Genomic DNA, 18,774 nt, shown 5'->3' with positions numbered 1-18,774 from the left:
ACTGTTTTTTGGTTTTGTTTTTATTTTATTTATCTATTTATTTATTTATGGCTGTGTTGGGTCTTTGTTTCTGTGCGAGGGCTTTCTCTAGTTGTGGCAAGCGGGGGCCACTCTTCATCGCGGTGCGCGGTGCGCGGGCCTCTCACTTTCGCGGCCTCTCTTGTTGCGGAGCACAGGCTCGGCTCAGGCTCGGTAATTGTGGCTCACGGGCCCAGTTGCTCCGCGGCATGTGGGATCTTCCCAGACCAGGGCTCGAACCCATGTCCCCTGCATCGGCAGGCGGACTCTCAACCACTGCGCCACCAGGGAAGCCCAGCAACTGTTTTATATAACAGCTTTACTGGAGAAATTATTCACATACCATAAAATTCACTCTCTTAGCATTTAGCTCACTAGCTTTTGGAATGCATCTAGCATAGTCTCTACTGGTTGTGAAGTGTGGACAAAGGAGCTAGACAGACTCGAGGGTGTTTGAGGGATGACCTCGGACAAGCTCTTGGATCCCCGTGAGCCTCTGTTACTTCTATAAAATGGAGATTACCTTCCTCACTTCATAGGGTTGCTGTTGAGAAGAAATAAAGTCATTATGTGAGGCGCTTTTCAGATACAGCCCTTGTTACAAACTAAGCCCTTGATAAATATCCACTATTATATTCATTCCATAGAAAAAATTGTCATGCCAAAGGTATTGTATAAGACACAGCGAATCACAGCCAACCAAGAATCTAAAGATGTCTTTACAGCAGGGTAGGGGGAACCTAATCATTGCTGAGAGTCTAGCATTTGTGAGGCACTGATAAATGCCTCTATGTATGGAAATTTAAAATGAAAGCATAGTACTGCGAAGTAGGTAGTTTTAATCCCACTTTATAGATGGGAGAACTGAAGTTCAAACAAGTCAAAAGGTTACCCCCAACTCAGTAGCAGCACAGGGGCTGAAATCTCGTTCTACCTGTTCTCAAAAACTTTTAACTATCCCACTTACTTTAGAAATATGTGTCCTGTGGAGAAGAAAATAAACCTAAAGAAGAAAATTCCTACAAACCTCTAGATTTCAAGATCCAGAAGAGTCATTTTAAATGTTATACATGTAATGAGTATACATTAAATGTTTATACATGATACTGACATGTATATCCCGTACCATTCACAGCTTCAGATAATTTCTGATGGATGGGAACTTTCACTGGCAATTTAGATTTCTAATTGTTATTACCTTAATTTATTATAAAGCATGAAATATAGTTTTTTATAAGGAAATTTATAAGAAAACATAATCAAAAGTTTTAAAATGAATAAATCCTAAGGGAAAGAACTGAATTCGCATTTTGAAAAGAGTAAAAGAATATGGATGATTGAGAATAAAAAATAGAGAGAATAAGATAAATGGGTTTTCCAGAGGATAGGTTTTTTTTTTTCCTGTTTTAAGGAAAATAAGGTATAAAGATATTTTCATGTATCCAGTATTTCTTAAATACTATTGTAGATTACTAGTTTTTTAATGCAGCATCCTCTCCACAAGGATTTCTTTTTTTTTTTTAACCAATAGCTACCTTGATATTGTAAGTAGCTGAAGGCAGAGTACGTGTCTTAATCGCTTTTGAGTCACCAGTATCGGGCACAGTGCTGATTCGGACACTCACCCAATCCTGGAGAGTAGGCAGAAGGAGGAACCTCATGATAATATATAGCTCTGGGGCGGGTGGGGGGATGAACTGGAAGATTGGGATTGACATATATACACTAATATGTACAAAATACATAACTAATAAGAACCTGCTGTATAAAGATAAATGAATAAAATAAAATTCAAATTAAAAAAATAATATATAGCTCTCTGGAAGAAAGCTCTTGTTAGTCTGTTTCTTCTCCCCCAAACTTCATTAATGTTTTAGGAAGAATACTGAATATTCTAAGAGAGTGTTGTCCAACAGCACTTTCTATGGTGATGGAAATATTCCATACCTGTGTGGTCCAACAGCCATCACTAGTCACCGGAGACTCTTGAGCACTTGAAATGTGACTAGTGCAAGCGAGGAAGGTAATTTTTAATTTTGTATAATTAATTTCAAATAGTCACCTGTGGCCAGTGGCCACCTCATTAGACACCACAGTTCTGACAAAAACACTGCATTCTAATAATATGTTCTTCATTTTTGAGCACAGATTATAGTATCAGGCACAGGCAGATTCTTTTTTAATTTTAAAGTTTATTTATGGAATGGATTTCCATGATTTCATACTGACGTGTCTTTATTTTTTTGTTTTTTCTTTCATTTTGTTTTTAATAAGCCAATTTTCAAATAGGAAGTTAGTCCTATCTTTGCTTAGACAAATGACGCCCCAGACACTGCCACACTAGGGGCATCTGTCTGATGTTTTAAAGAAATGATGATATAGCCCTATCCTGGATTCTACATGTTATCTTGGAAATAGTGGATAGAGTTTCTTTGCTGCATTTTTTAAGACCAGATAAAGTTTGGTTCCATTTTAGACAATTAAAAGGAAATGCAAATACTTCCAAGTTTAAAGAATCAAGCACTGGAGGCCACAAAAGGAAAACTGAGGACTAAATTTTCAAGACACCATGGTTTTCTTCATATATTATATCTATAAAAGCAATGATAATGAAGGAATCAAGACACACATTTTATAACTGAAGCTCAATTAATCAGATTTCACGCCAAGCTCAAGCACTACTAACCACCACTCTTGTCCTGTCCTCAGAGAAACTTAGCTCTTATTGGAACATCCCTCCTCTAAAAGCAGACAGGCAAAAATAAAAATCAATCTGTCTCTAAAAATCCAACCCTTTTCCTTCAAGGTCCAACTAGTCAAACTTCTTGTGGGGAGAGAAGCATAAGCATGGTTTAGGAGGTTTCATGTTATTTCTACCCTCACCACTCTGTGCCCCTGGATAGCTGTTAATTAGCAAGATAAAAATAGTACATAAAATAAGCCAGTGACCAGATCACTCAAGACTTCCTTAAAGAAAAAGAGAAATAAATCATTCTACTATTATTTTATTTACCCTATCAGTTTACCCAGTTCATAACAATTAAGCCTTATCTGCCATCTATGGCAAGTGACCCTTGATAATACCTGTCTTATTATAAATGTCTCATTTTAACCCTCTTTTCCATAAATGAACTCAATGTGTTACTTTATAAGTAATCTGTATTCTACTTTTATAACTAGTCCTGTTGCACCGTCTTCTCTGAAAATCTTAAAACCCAAGTGTTTAGAAAGCATCTTAGCCAGTATTTTGATCAGTGATTTTTTTACTGAACAACACAATTGTAAAGATTAGATTATGGTTCTACAGTATTTTAAAACTTGCAAAGCCTTTCCATGTACACAATCAAATTGTAACTCCAGGGCTTCCCTGGTGGCGCAGTGGTTGAGAGTCCGCCTGCCGATGCAGAGGACACGGGTTCGTGCCCCGGTCCGGGAAGATCCCACATGCCGCGGAGCGGCTGGGCCCGTGAGCCATGGCCGCTGCGCCTGCGCGTCCGGAGCCTGTGCTCCGCAACGCGAGAGGCCACAGCAGTGAGAGGCCCGCGTACCGCCAAAAACAAACAAACAAAAAAACAAATTGTAACTCCAGGGAAAGACAAGTCCAAGGAGGAGGATAGTTTGCCCAACGTGGTGTGGTCGTGAGGATCACGACCTGTGGATGTCACACAGACTGGAATTCCCATCCTGGCTCCACGGCTTACTAGCTGTGCGAATCCAAGAAAGCCCTTGATCTCTCTAAGCTCATAGAGAACTAATGGGAAATAGATGAGCTAATATGTGTGAATTTCTCAGCATGATGTCTGACACATGAGAACCACTCTCAAAGTTAGCCATAGCCACGGCTGCCACGTACAGCTGTTTAGGAGAGTGAGGGGGGCAGACATCTTGCCTCTTCCACTTTCCAAGCCATCTGCTCTGACACTGGCCTTCAGGACAAAGGGGCACCTTTATCTAATGTTTTCAAAGCGACTCTCTAGTCGCCTACAGAGCTGTGTCCACTCCACATGGACGCTTTTCCAGATCCCACGAGGACACCTCCAGGGCTAGTGGAATCCCTGGTCACAGTTGATGATGATTACCCCGTGACTACCACCCAGTCAGGAAATAGTGAGCAGACAGATCTAGACTTCCAAAATCTAGACTTCTGACTCCAAATCTAGTCTTTTTTCTACAATACTCCCTTGCCTCTGTATCTTCTCAAAAGAGAAGGATCAAAAAGGATGCCTATGAAAGTGCTTTGTGTGGAACAAAAGGTGACACGAATGTCAGCTGCTACTTAAATTTTCCATTATGAATCAAGGTACCCTCCTAGTTCTTGTATGACTCCAAAGGACATAGCATGTATTCAGGAAAAACTGTCATTGCAGAATAGGGTGGAATCAAGAGTTATTTGTGGCACTAGCAACCTCAGAGATAAAGGCATCAGTGGTTATGCTAATGAAGCAGGTGTGTTAGAGCAGCTCTATTGAAATAACAGGCTAGAATGACACAGGACAGTTGGTCTGGGTGTGAAGAACCTGTTGTTACCACTGAGGTATCATGTGGCAGGAGCAACTTTTCTGTTTGGCAGCAGACATAGATCATGTTCTAGCACTTGTTCGTTCGTGTTTTCTCAGGAGAGAAAGATATCGCAAAACAAAAAAATACTCATTCTGCTCCCCACAAAAACATCATCTTTAAAATGCACCAAATTGAATCCACTTTGTAAGTTTAATTAAAACCTTACTTGAGCTAAACTCACAAAGTTCAATTCAACATGTTTAAAATTGTGCCTGCCGGGGGCGGGGGGGAAAACGGGGATGGGGGAGGGTTGGATTGGGAGTTTGGGATTAGCAGATACAAACTACTATACATAGAACAGATAAACAATGAGGTCCTACTGTATAGCACATGGAACCATATTCAATATCCTATGATAAGCCATCATGGAAAAGAATATGCTATTTACTAGTAGAAGAATCCTTCCTCCTTTGAGATCTTAAGAACTGCTTATAGAAGTAGTTGAGCACTGAAAAGTGAAATATGTAGTTTCACGTTGTACACAGCACCATCTGTTGGGGAAATCGATTAACAATTTTGAAAAATTCTGGAGGAAAAAGGAAAAATTGAACTTAACCAAATCAGGACTGTGGTTGGGGTGTAAGAAAAAAATAGAAAAAGCGAAAAAGCCCCAAACTATTAATTAAACCATAACAAGATGCTAATCTGCTTTCAGTCCACTGCCAGAAAACTTACTTTTAAGTGGATTCAGCGATGCCCACCTGGTGCATAACTGGGCCAGAACAGTTCCCTCACCCCTACTAGTCAGGAAATGAAAATGGGACCGAAGCAGATGAACATTAATAATGCCAGGTTTTATATATGTCTGTGTGTAATGTACTTCTTGCAATTACGTGTCTTTATGAAACATCAGTGGGTCAAAAAATGACATGAGACACCCTGTCCCATGTGTCAGACAGAGTGGGGCTCTGTGCGCTCCAGGGACAGTGAAGGGGTCTGAGAGACTGGGTGTTAGCTTCCGTCACCTTTCGTGTCGATGTGAATAGAGGCCGATGTGCCAGACACGGCAGGTCTAGGCCCCTTAGAGCTCAGTGCGCTTCTGTGTTTGCTGCATAGGCTGGGTTACGGATTGATGGTGTTTAGCTTTAAGACATTATATACGATCCTGATTTTGAAGATAGGATTATATAAATTGTTTCTTGTCTGGATATAGTACCGATGGTTAAACGAAGGGTTGAAGAACGTTTGTAAGGGGGCTAATTGCAGTAAGCAGATGTGGAAGAACATTTTTCTGGAAAATAACAGGGAGAAGCAGATGCAAAGAATACAAGGCTTCTGCAGTCATGGAGGAAAACCTTAGAATGATTATTCCAGCATGGCCAAACACACCCTCTTTTCACTTCTCTGTTTCCAGGAAGCCTTCCCTAAACCCCAGTCTAAGTTAGACACACTTGGTAAATACTTCTATCGCACCTGGCCTGTCTTCTTCTGTAACAAGCAGTTTTGAACTTTGCTCTCTTCCTTAGTGGACTGTAAAGTCCATGAGGGCAAGGAATGGCTCTGACTGGTGACAGTCATTATGCCCAATGAATATAACAGCCCTTAGCAGTGTTGTCACTTCGTCATAATTTGTTGAAGAAATGAAGAAATGAATGAGTTGTATCCCGGCATGTGCTGCCACTCTTGACAATACATTTCCTCAATAATTCAGTGACCCATACCCAAGACAGGAAGCAACTTTCTAAAAGAACAGATGCCACAAACAAATGGGGAGAGGAGGTCTGGGAAGCCGGAGAAGGGCACATAATGATTAGGAATTAGTTTTCTAAAAATAACTTTAAGATATATGATTGTCAGCAATTATACGGATTGCAAAAACTGGAGGGGAAAACAAACAGGTATATCATTGTTTCCAGACATTCTGCATCATTAGCACTCAGTTATTTGTGCAAATCTGAATAACAAAGAAGGTCCCTACCTTGGGTAGTTAAAGACGTAAAATAATGCTGATCCAGACACACATATAGCAGATGCCAGAATTCAATAAGAATATGAGTTAAATTACTAAAATGTTGGGACCTTTCTGTACTGTCTTTGCAACTTTCCATGAATCTAATTATTTCAAAGTAAAAATTGAAAAGTTTCCTGCTGTGTTTATGTTGAGGAAGAAGGGTCAAGCATATCATTTGAGGGTTTTTTCCTGTAACATCCAAGGGTGGGCTTGTTCCAAAAGTTGCATTTTAGGTGGAGCTGAACTTTAATTCCAAAGAAATGAAGGTCTATAATTTTCTGAAATATTTCAGTGAATATATTACAACTGTTCTATTGTTCCACATATTCTACAGCCAGAGTTAAATATTATAAATTTATCTTTTATTGCCTTCATTTCCCCCAATTTATCTGCTACTTAATTTTCTATGATTGGTGATATTTTCCCTTAAAAACTGAATGAAATTAAAATGATAGCAGTTCCGATTTATATACTTGTAGAGATGCAAAACAGAGACAGTGTGATTTAAAAAAAAAAAAAAGAACAGTCCAACCTTAGATCTGCCACAGACTGGCTCTATGGCTCTCCTCTATCTCCAAGGTTGTATGACCTTGGAAAGAATACGTAATCTAAATTATTATGTCAACAGATCTGTGCTGGCGGATTTGTATCATTTATTTGTCATATCCACCCCAGAGGTAACTTTTCTTATCCTGATCTTATAAACAAGCTACCTAGGGCTCAGCGTTAAGGAACTCCTCCAAGATCCAAGCTCACTGGTTTGAGAACTGGATTTGAACCGAAGGTACCTGTCTACAAAGACTTTCCACAGACCCATACTAGCTAGCATGCCGTTTTGAATTCTGACATTCTAAGACTCCCGTTTTTTCCCACCGCTCAGTATCAAATACTCCATTCATAGAAGAGCAAGCTGAGAGAACATTCACATGACCAGAAATGAAACCCTAGATAAAGAAATCATCCTGGGCTTCCCTGGTGGCGCAGTGGTTGAGAGTCCGCCTGCCGATGCAGGGGACGCGGGTTCGTGCCCCGGTACGGGAAGATCCCACATGCCGCGGAGCAGCTGGGCCCGTGAGCCATGGCCGCTGGGCCTGCGCGTCGGAGCCTGTGCTCCGCAACGGGAGAGGCCACAACAGTGAGAGGCCCGTGTACCGCAAAAAAAAAAAAAAAGAAAAAAGAAATCATCCTTTGTGAAAACTCGAGGTTGTATTCCTTCTATAGACTGTTCACACTCAAACCTGACCAGATCACAAACAGCCTTCAGAAAACAAATTCCATACAGGAAAGAGAGTCATGGCCCCATTGGACCATGTTATCAAGACATTTAGTGCATGTAAGAGTGAGGCAGAACTAATCACTGTGATCATTTGAATGCTTTAAGAAAAACTCATTTTGTGGGAACATGATTTCAATCCTGTTATTTAGGATTCATTGTATTATGACCTTCACACCCATTCATATTTGCAAAGCATTTTATGATCCTTCTTGCTCTGTTGCAAAATCTGTTACAGAGAATGCTGTCCCAGCTTTTACAAATAAACTAAAGGAGTTACAAGGTACTTAAGACATTTATCATTCATCAGCGAGGCAAGAATGCTGCAGAACATCAGCTTCCATTTCTTATGCAGCAGAAAGCGCCACTATCATGAGAGCTTTGTGCTCCTGGAGTGGGGCCAGTACGAAGTCATGTCACCTTTTGGACCAGGGTGTTTGCACATCCATCCATTACTCATCCGTTTATCAACCACTACACACATGCCAGCTAGTCTGCAAAGACACTGTGTTAAATGGTGGTTGGAGTCCATGTCTGTGTGATTTCATCCGTTCCCCCAGCCTGGTCTTAGGTTCTAATCTCAGCTCTAAAGCAGACCAGCTAAGTCAGTTTGGGTAAGTCACTTAACCTCTCTGAATTTCAGACACTTACTTTACCAAAATGCTATGTGGGCAAAATAGTAATTGACCCGCCACAAAGTAGACATGCAGTAAGTGTAAATTTTAACCTTCTTCCTGGCCAAACCTATTTCAGAACTCACCTCTCTCTTTTCCCTGTGGGGGTGTGTGTGTGTGTGTGTGGGGGTGTGTGTGTGTGTGTGTGTGTGTGTGTGTGTGTGTGTGTGTGTGTGTGTGTGTGTGTGTGTGTGTGTGTGTGTGTGTGTGAGAGAGAGAGAGAGAGAGAGAGAGAGAGAGAGAGAGAGAGAGGGAGGAAACTTTGCTAGTAACAAATTAAAAAGAGAGAAAGAGAGAGGGATCCAGGGTTCTTTCATAGTCTACGCATTATGAATCACCCTGAAAGGTAAAAAGCTCTTAATATTTTTTTATGCCCTTGCCTCCTTTAATTCTATAGCTATGGAGTGGTTTAGTATATCCTTTTAAAAATAAAACTATTTTAACCTAGTAGATATTTATTGTTGCCCCATATGCTCCTCTTCTCATATTGAAACATCCTTGAGTTGTTTTTCATGGGATCCTGTTGTCATATTTTTAATAATTTGGGTTCTGGATTTTTAAGGACAGATACAGGGTGAGAGTCTACTAAGACCTCGCTTCTCAAATGTGTCAAGTCATAAAGTCACCTGAGTTGAGTATGGAAATTTCAGGTTCCACCCCTGGCCTACCAACTCAGAATCTCCATGAGAGAAGGCTAGGAATCTCTGCTTTTAATAGGTAGCACCGGTGTTGCTTCTGATCTGGCCAGTCTGGGGCACACTCCTCTGGGAGCTAGGTTCTCTGTGGGTAGGAATATGATCCAGGCACCATGTTTGTGGTGTGCATTACTTGGTTGAGTTTATCTCTGTATGTAAAGGGTGGAAACAAAGCAAAGATTCTTGGTAATATCTTCCTGCTTCTCTGGTCTAAGTAATAGACCATTTTAAACTCCGATCAAATTCAGTCCTGGACAGAACAGTGGCGTTGTTCGTTTTTACATGATCAAACTTCATTCCTATTTGCCTGGAAATCTGACTTTTTTTGATACGCCTTTTTAGTTTACAAATAGCAATATAGCACAGTATACCATAGTATGAATATATCATAATTTATCTAACCTCTGTCCTACGATAGCCAATAAAATCTTGTGGTAGGCGTCCAGGCCATAAGCATCCTGTAGTGACTTTACTGGTTTCACCTCTTCCTCTTCCCTCCTCACATTTACCTACTTACCCACATCATTTACTTTCTTATTTGTGCAGATATCCTAGAGTGTAATGGCCCAGCCTTCAACTGTAGCTCTTGAAAAGATTATAAACCAATGTTTAGTATTAGTATTTTTATACTTCTATTAACTTTTATTCTCAGAGGAAAAAAGTTAAAAATATTTTAAGTAGACATATATACAGAATGTAATCTGGTTAAGGGAAGATATCTTTTCTCCATTTCATCATGCAGAGGCCTGGGAATATGAGTAATTCAAGAAGGTGTATGATTCTACTTAAAAAATGGGGCATGGAGACGCCAATGCCTGATATCCACACGTTAGTTATTCCACTAGGTTAAGCCTTATCTTTAAAGTACCCGTTAAAATACACATTGAAGGTCAATAATTATGCAAGTTTTAATGGTGACAGAGGAATTGCTAAAAGCTTCAAAATAGAGTACAACACAGAGGGTCCCTGAGTCACTGGCAAATCCTGAAAGACGTCAGAAATTCAGTGTGGACTTAGAAATCTGAGCTTCTCCATTTACCACTCATCTGCTGCATCTGAGGGGTACCCCCTCACCTTCTGTTTGGGGTGGCCTTAATGCTTCATCCAAGGTAAGACGGCATAAGTGTGGCCAAGCGGCCTCTACTACGCCAACTGTAGTTCTTCCCAATCCACTGCTGTTAGTTTCCAGGGGTGATACATCTGTCTCTACCTTAACTCCGCACAGATGTATGTGCACACACCCAAACACACACACAAGCAGCTGAGAAGTGCACATTATCACAATTCCTCCGAAAGATGCCTCACTCCCACCGGTAGGTCCAGAATAATCTTGAGTAAACTTAATAGAGGATACACACTTGTTACAGGCAGAGTTAGGAAATCTGTCTTGGTTGAAGGGTGTAATTTCATGGCAGAGTCCATGTAAACTGCTTGCACTGTGTGGAGTCCTAAGTCTTTTCTAAAGGAGACCATAATCACAGGTTTGCAGCTGAAATTAAAAAAGTATCTACTTAGCTGATGGTGATGAGTTGCACAGCAATTTAAACAAATTATCAGAACTTTTTCAGTTGCAGCATGAGTTATGAACTCCGGAAATTCAGACTTTTTTTTTTTTAATAAACTGATTTGACACTACATTTTAAATTTTATTTATTTATTTTTGGCTGTGTTGGGTCTTCGTTTCTGTGCAAGGGCTTTCTCTAGTTGTGGCAAGCAGGGGCCACTCTTCATCACGGTGCACGGGCCTCTCACTGTCGCGGCCTCTCTTGTTGCGGAGCACAGGCTCCAGACGCGCAGGCTCAGTAGTTGTGGCTCACGGGCCTAGTTGCTCCGCGGCATGTGGGATCTTCCCAGACCAGGGCTCGAACCCGTGTCCCCTGCACTGGCAGGCAGAGTCTCAACCACTGCGCCACCAGGGAAGCCCCAGACTTTTTAAAATAAGCCAAATCATGGGAAAGGAAATATACCTGCTCTGTATGGAAAACTTTTATTCTTTATCAATTGGTGAATAGGTGAAAACTTCCCCAGAATATTTTCCTGAGCAAACTTTGATTTCTTCCTGTTTTTCTATACTAGCTTTTTTGTTTTCTTTAAAATTCTTTACCTTTGTTTTCTTTTCCTTCACTAGAGACTCAGTATTTAGGTTTTGACAGAGCAGGGGGGAAGGAGATGGTTAGAAAACAAAAAGGACCAAGATTCCAGTTCCATTTTTGATCTGGGGTGAACCCTATTTCTCTCCTAGTTGACAATTAATTTGGTGGTGGTTAATCTGTAAAATGAGAAGATGTCTCTGATCCAATTAGCTAACCATCCATTTTACCATTCTGCACATTTCTGTGTGGAATATGCCGCTATCTCAGCCCTGTGTCTAACAGAGGCGGCAAACGTGTTCGTAGTGGAGGGACGGTAGGCATGTGCTGTAGGTATCAGAGGAATGAAAAGAGGTTTCTGTGAGTAGCAAACAACAAAAGTAAAACCAACACCCCTCCTTGAAGTGTGGAAATCTCCCCTTTGTTTTGTAGCAACTAAAACCACCCCAGCTACATAAACCCAAAGGTAATGCTATCTTATTTCCCACCCTATTCTCACCTCCAACTCCAGTTCCCAGTGTTAATAGCGTAGAAGGTTTCTTCTGCAAATTTCTCTTATAAAAACATACAAACAGGGACTTCCCTGGTGGTGCAGTGGTTAAGAATCCACCTGCCAATGCTGGGGACACAAGTTCGAGCCCTGGTCCTGGAAGATCCCACATGCCGCGGAGCAACTAAGCCTGTGTGCCACAACTACTGAGCCTGCACTCTAGAGCCTGCGTGCCACAACTACTTAGCCCACGAGCCACAACTACTGAGCCCGCGTGCCACAACTGCTGAGCCCGCGTGCCACAACTACTGAAGCCTGAGTGCCTAGAGCCCGTGCTCCACAACAAGAGAAGCCACCACAATGAGAAGCCTGCGCACCACAACAAAGAGTAGCCCCCGCTTGCCGCAACTAGAGAAAGCCCGTGCGCAGCAACAAAGACCCAACGCAGCCTAAAATAAATAAATTTAAAAATATATATATACAAACATACAGATTACACTTTTCCTCTAAAAAGGATCATACTGTGCACGTTGTTCTGCCTGCTGCTTCCTTCCTGACTTTATACATGTCAACCACTACCTGCCTGGCTCCCTCCCTCCCTCCGAGCTCACCTTTCCTGTCACCTCCTCAGAGAGGTGTTTCCTGACCCTCCCCACCCCCCCCACCCCCCTCCCCCCGTGTCACATTCTATTTCCTCCCCTTGATTTTTTTTTCTTCCTATGTGCTCAGTGGTGTGTGCCCTTCCCCCTTCCCCCCATTAGAATGTAATCTCCCTGTGAGCGGTGACTTTAGTTTGCTCTCTGCTGTATCCCTGGTGACTAGATGAGTGCCTGCACATAGTGGGTCCTCAGTGAATATTTGGTAAATGGACGAATCTGAATCCTCCTCGTCACTCGTTGCAGGAGTGCTGCGAGTGTGAATGAACCGTGACCTATCTAACCAAGCCCTTACTGATGGGCACGCAGGCTCTTTCAAGCTTTAGTCATTACAAGCAATGCCGCTTTGCCTGTGCTTTTGTAAGAAAGACGTCAGAGAATGGGATTGCTGGGTCCAAGGGTAGATGCGTTTTCATTTTGAATAGAAGATGCCCAGTTACACTGTCAAAAGATTATTGCCATTCACACCCACCGGCAATGACTAAAAGCATCTGTTTTCCCCCAGTTTTCTCTGTAGCAGGAGATTGTATCTTGTTTGTAGCAGGAGATTGTATCTTGTTGGAATTGGTATTTCCACGTAAATTACCGAGTTTGAATATTGTAACATAAAGTTTATTGGCCGTTTTCTGTGAATCGCCTGTTTATAACATTTTGCTAGTTTCCGTTGGCTTCTCTGTCATCTTAACAACTTGTAGCTGCCATTGATATTGAGCATATTAGTTCTTCATTTGTCACGTGTGGCTATTACCTTTCCCAGTCTACCTTTTGTCATTCAAGTTTATTATTCTTGTCATAGAAAGCTTTACATTTTTATATAGTCAGAACTGACTTTTAGGCCTCTGGGTATCCAGTTTTGAGCAGGAAACTTTCTCCTGTTGAAGGCTAAAAGGTATTCTCTTGATTTTTTTGATAATATTTTAATTTTTTAAGTAGTTAAGTCTCTTGTCCAGCTGGAATTTGTATTAATATATAAGATATATAGTGATTTAGCTTTGTTCTTCCACATAGATGTTCGATTATGTTAACACTGTCCTTTAAATAAACCATCTTTCCCCCACTGAACTGAAGTTTAAATATGACTTTGATTTAAATATACTAAATACATAATATATATATAAAAGTAGATATATATGACTTACACATATACTATATATATGTATATGTGTTTATGTATACACATATATAAAGTTGAATCTCTTTTTAAAAATTTATTTATTTTGGGCACGTTGGGTCTTCGTGGGCGTTTCTCTAGTTGCGGTGAGCAGGGGCTACTCTTTTTTTTTTTGGGGGGGGCTACTCTTCATTGCAGTGCACTTGCTTCTCGTTGCGGAGCACGGGCTCTAGGCACACGGGCTTCAGTAGTTGTGGCTCGCAGGCTCAGCAGTTGTGACGCACGGGCTTAGTTGCTTTGCTAAGCAACTAAGTGGGTACTTCCAAGACCAGGGTTCGAACCCATGTCCCCTGCACTGGCAGGCGGATTCTTAACCACTGCGCCACCAGAGAAGTCCTGATAAAGTTGAATCTATTTCTTGATTCTCTGTTTTTTTCCCCCTGACCTATTTGTCTATTATTATCTATTTCTTATATTCTTATATTTCTCTCTATATCTGTTTTATTGTGATACTTCTAGGTTAAGTTTTCAAATCTTATAAATTCGCCCTCACAAATCTACTTTTCCAAAATACTCTTGGTTACTCTCAAATATTATTGCATACGATTTTTTTTAATGGTTTATTTCAATTAAACCTACCAGAATTCTGCATAAAGCTGGGCTTTTGAAAGAAACCCATCTGGCTGCACCACGGGAGGTAGACTGGAGCAAAGGGGAGGCGAGTGACAGGGAGACAGGCTAAGCGGTGGTGCCGGTAATCTACGCAAGTCGAAACGGCGTCTGAACGAGGGGTGGCAGGAGAGCAAGCCCTTTCCAAGACAGAATCAACGGGACTTTGACCTTTGGATGTGAAGTGTAAAGTCAGTCAGTCAAAGCTATTGGACTGGAGGACTGGGCAAAGTGTAAAATAAATCGACCAGAGTTAGGACTACAAGGCAAGAAGTAGGTCTGCAGGTGGACAGAAGGGAAGAAGATGTGTCCACTTGTAAATAGGTTGAGCTTGATGTATGAGGGCCAATGATGAGCAGACAGAAATTGGTGATGATGATACAAATCATTTGGGTAATTTTAAAATATTTTAAAGAGGTTTTCAGATAAAGTTCTAGAGCCTTTCACACATACTGAAGTGCTTACTTTCTTTTTTTTTTTTCCTTACTTTCTTATGAGGCCTTACTTTTTTCTGACTCATTCTCACTTTGGGCATCTTGAGGGCAGGTTATTGTAAAGAAGCACAGAATTAAGGTATCCCTTCTTGAAGAGTAGAAATTTGTCCATGTGTGGTAAAATGCCAGTTTTTGAAAATGTTTCTTCCTCTTCAGTAGAAATATTTTTCTACAAATACTGTGCATGAATAGCTTTATAATATTTTTGCAAAGCTTGGTACTATTTTAAGGTCACTATAGTTTTCTCTTTATCATAAAACTGTTTATACTACTGAATCTAAATAATTTTAACTGTCAATATTACACATCAGTTTGTCTCAAGGTATTGGGTAGATAGGCTTATTCTCATGGCTTTTTCATTCTTTTTTCTTTTCAGAACTTGATAGCCCAGAAGAGTTAGGGAAAAAGCGTATCTGCAGGATTATCACTAAGGATTTCCCCCAGTACTTCGCAGTGGTTTCACGGATTAAGCAGGAAAGCAATCAGATTGGTCCTGAAGGTGGAATTCTGAGCAGTACCACCGTGCCCCTCGTCCAAGCTTCTTTCCCAGAGGGTGCTTTAACCAAAAGAATTCGAGTGGGCCTCCAGGTAATGTTCACAAAGAGTTGTTCTCCTTGGTACGTGGAGAGAGCATGTGAGCATGTTCTGCTCTGAAAACTGTTGTCATGACTCATCCTTAAGATATATTGCTAATCGAAGCATTTGGGCCATTTGGGGAATCATTAACCTGTTTTAAATAAAAAGTATTACGTATAACGTTAGCGTACTGGCTTATAAAAAAAGGGACATATTTTAGGATTTTTCTGTTTAGATGTATCGCTTGGTTTCTGATGAAAGATCATTTTTTTAACCACATGTTATTGGTCTCAGTGTGTGGAGCAACAAAGCACCAAACAGTACATATACCATTAAAGAAACAAAGTATATTTGATTTGGTTTATAATATGCCACATCATAAAAATCTATAATAGTGAAACTTGCAAGCTTTCAGATTTTAGTTCAAGTAAATCAAAAATGCTGGGTTTTAACCAAACCAGTTGGAACTTGTTTTGGTTTGGAAAGCTGGCTGAAAATCTTGGCAAGAATGGTCTTTCTTCCATTTATTCATTTCTGTTAGAACTTAACCAGTACTTTTTTTTCTTATTGAATAAAGAAAATAACCTGAAATAACTTAATTTATGTTGTTAACTTAATATAGTAATTAATAGTTTAACTGAAAGTTCAGTAAACATTTGGAGCTAAAGATACCACCTTACATTTCAGTAGTATGAAGTTCCCTGCAACTGTCTCCCACATTGAATATTCTACCAAATTGCAAAGAAATGAAAAGAATTGTCAGACTAGAACTGATATCCTTTGAAATCTTGTACGCCTTTTTGTTACTTAACTCTAGAAACCTCAATAAAAATTGAGAAACCTCAATAAAAATTTTGTTACTTAACTCTAGAAACCTCAATAAAAATTGAGGCAGAGGTTTCTCTGCCGTGAGATCTGACATCCTGTCTCTTTCATGCAAGCCCATGCCGTCTGTGTTCTACTGGGGACATACTCTAGCTGTAGGTCCTGCTACAGTGTTAGGTTGTTTTTGTTTTTGCTTTATGCCTTCCTGAAATAGTGAGAAAGGATGAAAAAGAACGATTTTTTTTTGCCCCATAAAATTTTTTAAAAGATTTCTTTAAAATAACAAAATTTCTGGAAAGTTATGTTCTCTTCCATTTCCAAATACTGATAAACATATTAAAATGTTAAACTTGACTCAATAAAATATCTAACATAAAAAAAGACTGAAAATACCAAGTGTTGGCAAATACGTAGAACAACTAGGACACTCACATCTGCTGATGAGAATAAAAACTGGTACCGCAACGAGCATTTTGGAAAACATTTTGGCAATTATGTCGTAATGGTGGTCGTATGTGTACCAAATAGCAATTTGGCTCTTAGATATATAACTACCAGAAACCCATACGTGTGGCCATCAGAAGGCATACACAAGAATGTTAATAGCAGAAGAAAGACATTTTTTTGGTGGTTGTTTTTGGTTTTTTTCTCCTCAGTTAAAAAGTCCACTTTCTGATAAGAGCAAAATGTCCACTTTCATGTAAGGTCCTTTCTCTTGTCTCTAGGCCCAGCCTGTTCCAGATGAAACTGTGAAAAAGATCCTTGGAAACAAAGCAACATTTAGCCCAATTGTCACTGTGGAACCCAGAAGAAGGAAATTCCATAAGCCTATCACAATGACCATTCCAGTGCCCCCAGCCTCCGGAGAAGGTGTCTCCAATGGGTACAAGGGAGACACCACACCCAATCTGCGCCTTCTCTGCAGCATTACAGGTTTGGTTAAGTTGTTGCTGTTTTTGCTATTAATGCTCTAGCATTCGCAATGATTCTGTACAAAGACAGAAAACCTTTGAACATCCCTGCCAACATTATAAGAGTAGAAAAAAAAAGAATAAAACATTTTACTTGTCCATCACCTCATCTCTATTATCCCTGTAATTATTTCTTTAAGATGCTGATAGCATGACATTTTTCAGTGGTGTCATTTTTCCTATTAAGTTTAGTGTTAATAGTAGTGCTTTTTTAAGGTGATTGAGGTATTATTGAATCTACTGGAGCATCTAGGTAATCTCTCGGTGACTGAGGTAACAGACCTAGCAACACCCTTTAGGCTATAGGAAATTGCATGGACTTTGGGGGAAACAGAGGCTCCCACAGAGCGCCAGGAGTAGGGACGAGCCAAGTGAGTATATGATTCTTCTCACCTACTCTATTCACAAGTGTAATCCAATAGACTAAATATGCAGGACTTAGGTGAACACATTTTGTGATAAGCACCCGGAGTCCAGAGCTAATTCGTCATTTGATTAACCTGAGTTTATAACTTAAAGATAGGTTTTCCTGTTTGTTTGTTTTTTTCTGGAGTAATTTTAATGGCTGGTTCCCCTTTTAGCCTGGAAAGTTAAATGATTCAGGAAGTATAAAATGACTTTCATTTTAACTTTCCTGATAGTTCTTGACTTCTTTAAAAAATAAAAGAATGGGCTTCCCTGGTGGCGCAGGGGTTGAGAGTCCGCCTGCCGATGCAGGGGATGCAGGTTCGTGCCCCGGTCCAGGAGGATCCCACATGCCGCGGAGCGGCTGGGCCCGTGAGCCATGGCCGCTGCGCCTGCGCGTCCGGAGCCTGTGCTCCGCAACGGGAGAGGCCACAGCAGTGAGAGGCCCGCGTACCGCCAAAAAATAATAATAATAATAATAAATAATAAAAGAATTATACTATCTGCAACAACAAATCTTTGCACATGTAAATTGTGGCTTAAAATGAATGGCTTAAACTTGTGTGGCCCAAGTTTAAGCCATTCATTAGTATCCAGACAAACAGAAAGGTGATTTTTTTCCTAACCTAATATTATCTTACAAGGAGGTCACTATAGGCTCGTCAAAGTATGAAAGGAGAGGAGAGAGGAGAACTATCTTTCGTACGTGTCATTAATGAAAGTGCTGAAGTTTTGCGAGTTACTGGCTGTACAGAAAGAACAGGATGACATTAAAAATTTTACAAGGAGCATCTCCCATAATAAAGTCACATATCTGGTGTTGTTCTCTCAGGGGGCACATCGCCTGCTCAGTGGGAAGACATCACAGGAACTACTCCTTTGACGTTTATAAAGGATTGTGTCTCTTTTACAACCAATGTTTCTGCCAGGTATGGAAATAAAAGGATTCCAAAAAGTACTAGGAATTATTTTTATTACCTTTTGGAAAGTAAAAATTGTTGTGCTTAATACCAGTATGATTGTTCTGTAAAATGCTGATGGTGAAGTTGGGCCTAACTCAGAAACTTTAAATTCACTTGGATGTCATTTTATCCGGTTCTCACAGGGAGCCTATAAGGTAGTAAACTTGCTTCTTAGCAATTCATAAAAACGGATAGGATCTTCCTTTCTCTCCCACTTTCCCCCATAAAATTCTTGTTCCTTCCAGAGGTGAAGTAATAAACTCTGAAGCAGGAGTAGAAAGGAAGGCTTGTCGTGGGTATGTGTAAGAGGGGAAAAAGAATTTTATGGAAAAGAAAATAGAGGAGAAAAATCCT

The 18,774-nt window shown here is 40.4% G+C and overlaps 1 protein-coding gene across 1 annotated transcript in view; it reads left to right on the top strand.

Moving 5' to 3' along the window:
- ANK3 (ankyrin 3) overlaps positions 1–18,774 on the top strand; it is a 329,557-nt gene that overhangs the window by 255,916 nt on the left and 54,867 nt on the right. Inside the window, 4 exon segments of the mRNA XM_060126942.1 lie at positions 11,694–11,727; positions 15,058–15,269; positions 16,808–17,015; positions 18,291–18,387. Coding sequence (XP_059982925.1) covers positions 11,694–11,727; positions 15,058–15,269; positions 16,808–17,015; positions 18,291–18,387 — 551 coding nt within the window.

The sequence above is a fragment of the Lagenorhynchus albirostris genome, chromosome 16, assembly GCF_949774975.1.
Source record: "Lagenorhynchus albirostris chromosome 16, mLagAlb1.1, whole genome shotgun sequence".
Classification (NCBI taxonomy): domain Eukaryota; kingdom Metazoa; phylum Chordata; class Mammalia; order Artiodactyla; family Delphinidae; genus Lagenorhynchus; species Lagenorhynchus albirostris.
The sequence above is the reverse complement of the archived record's forward strand: the minus strand, read 5'-3'. Positions and strand labels throughout refer to the sequence as shown.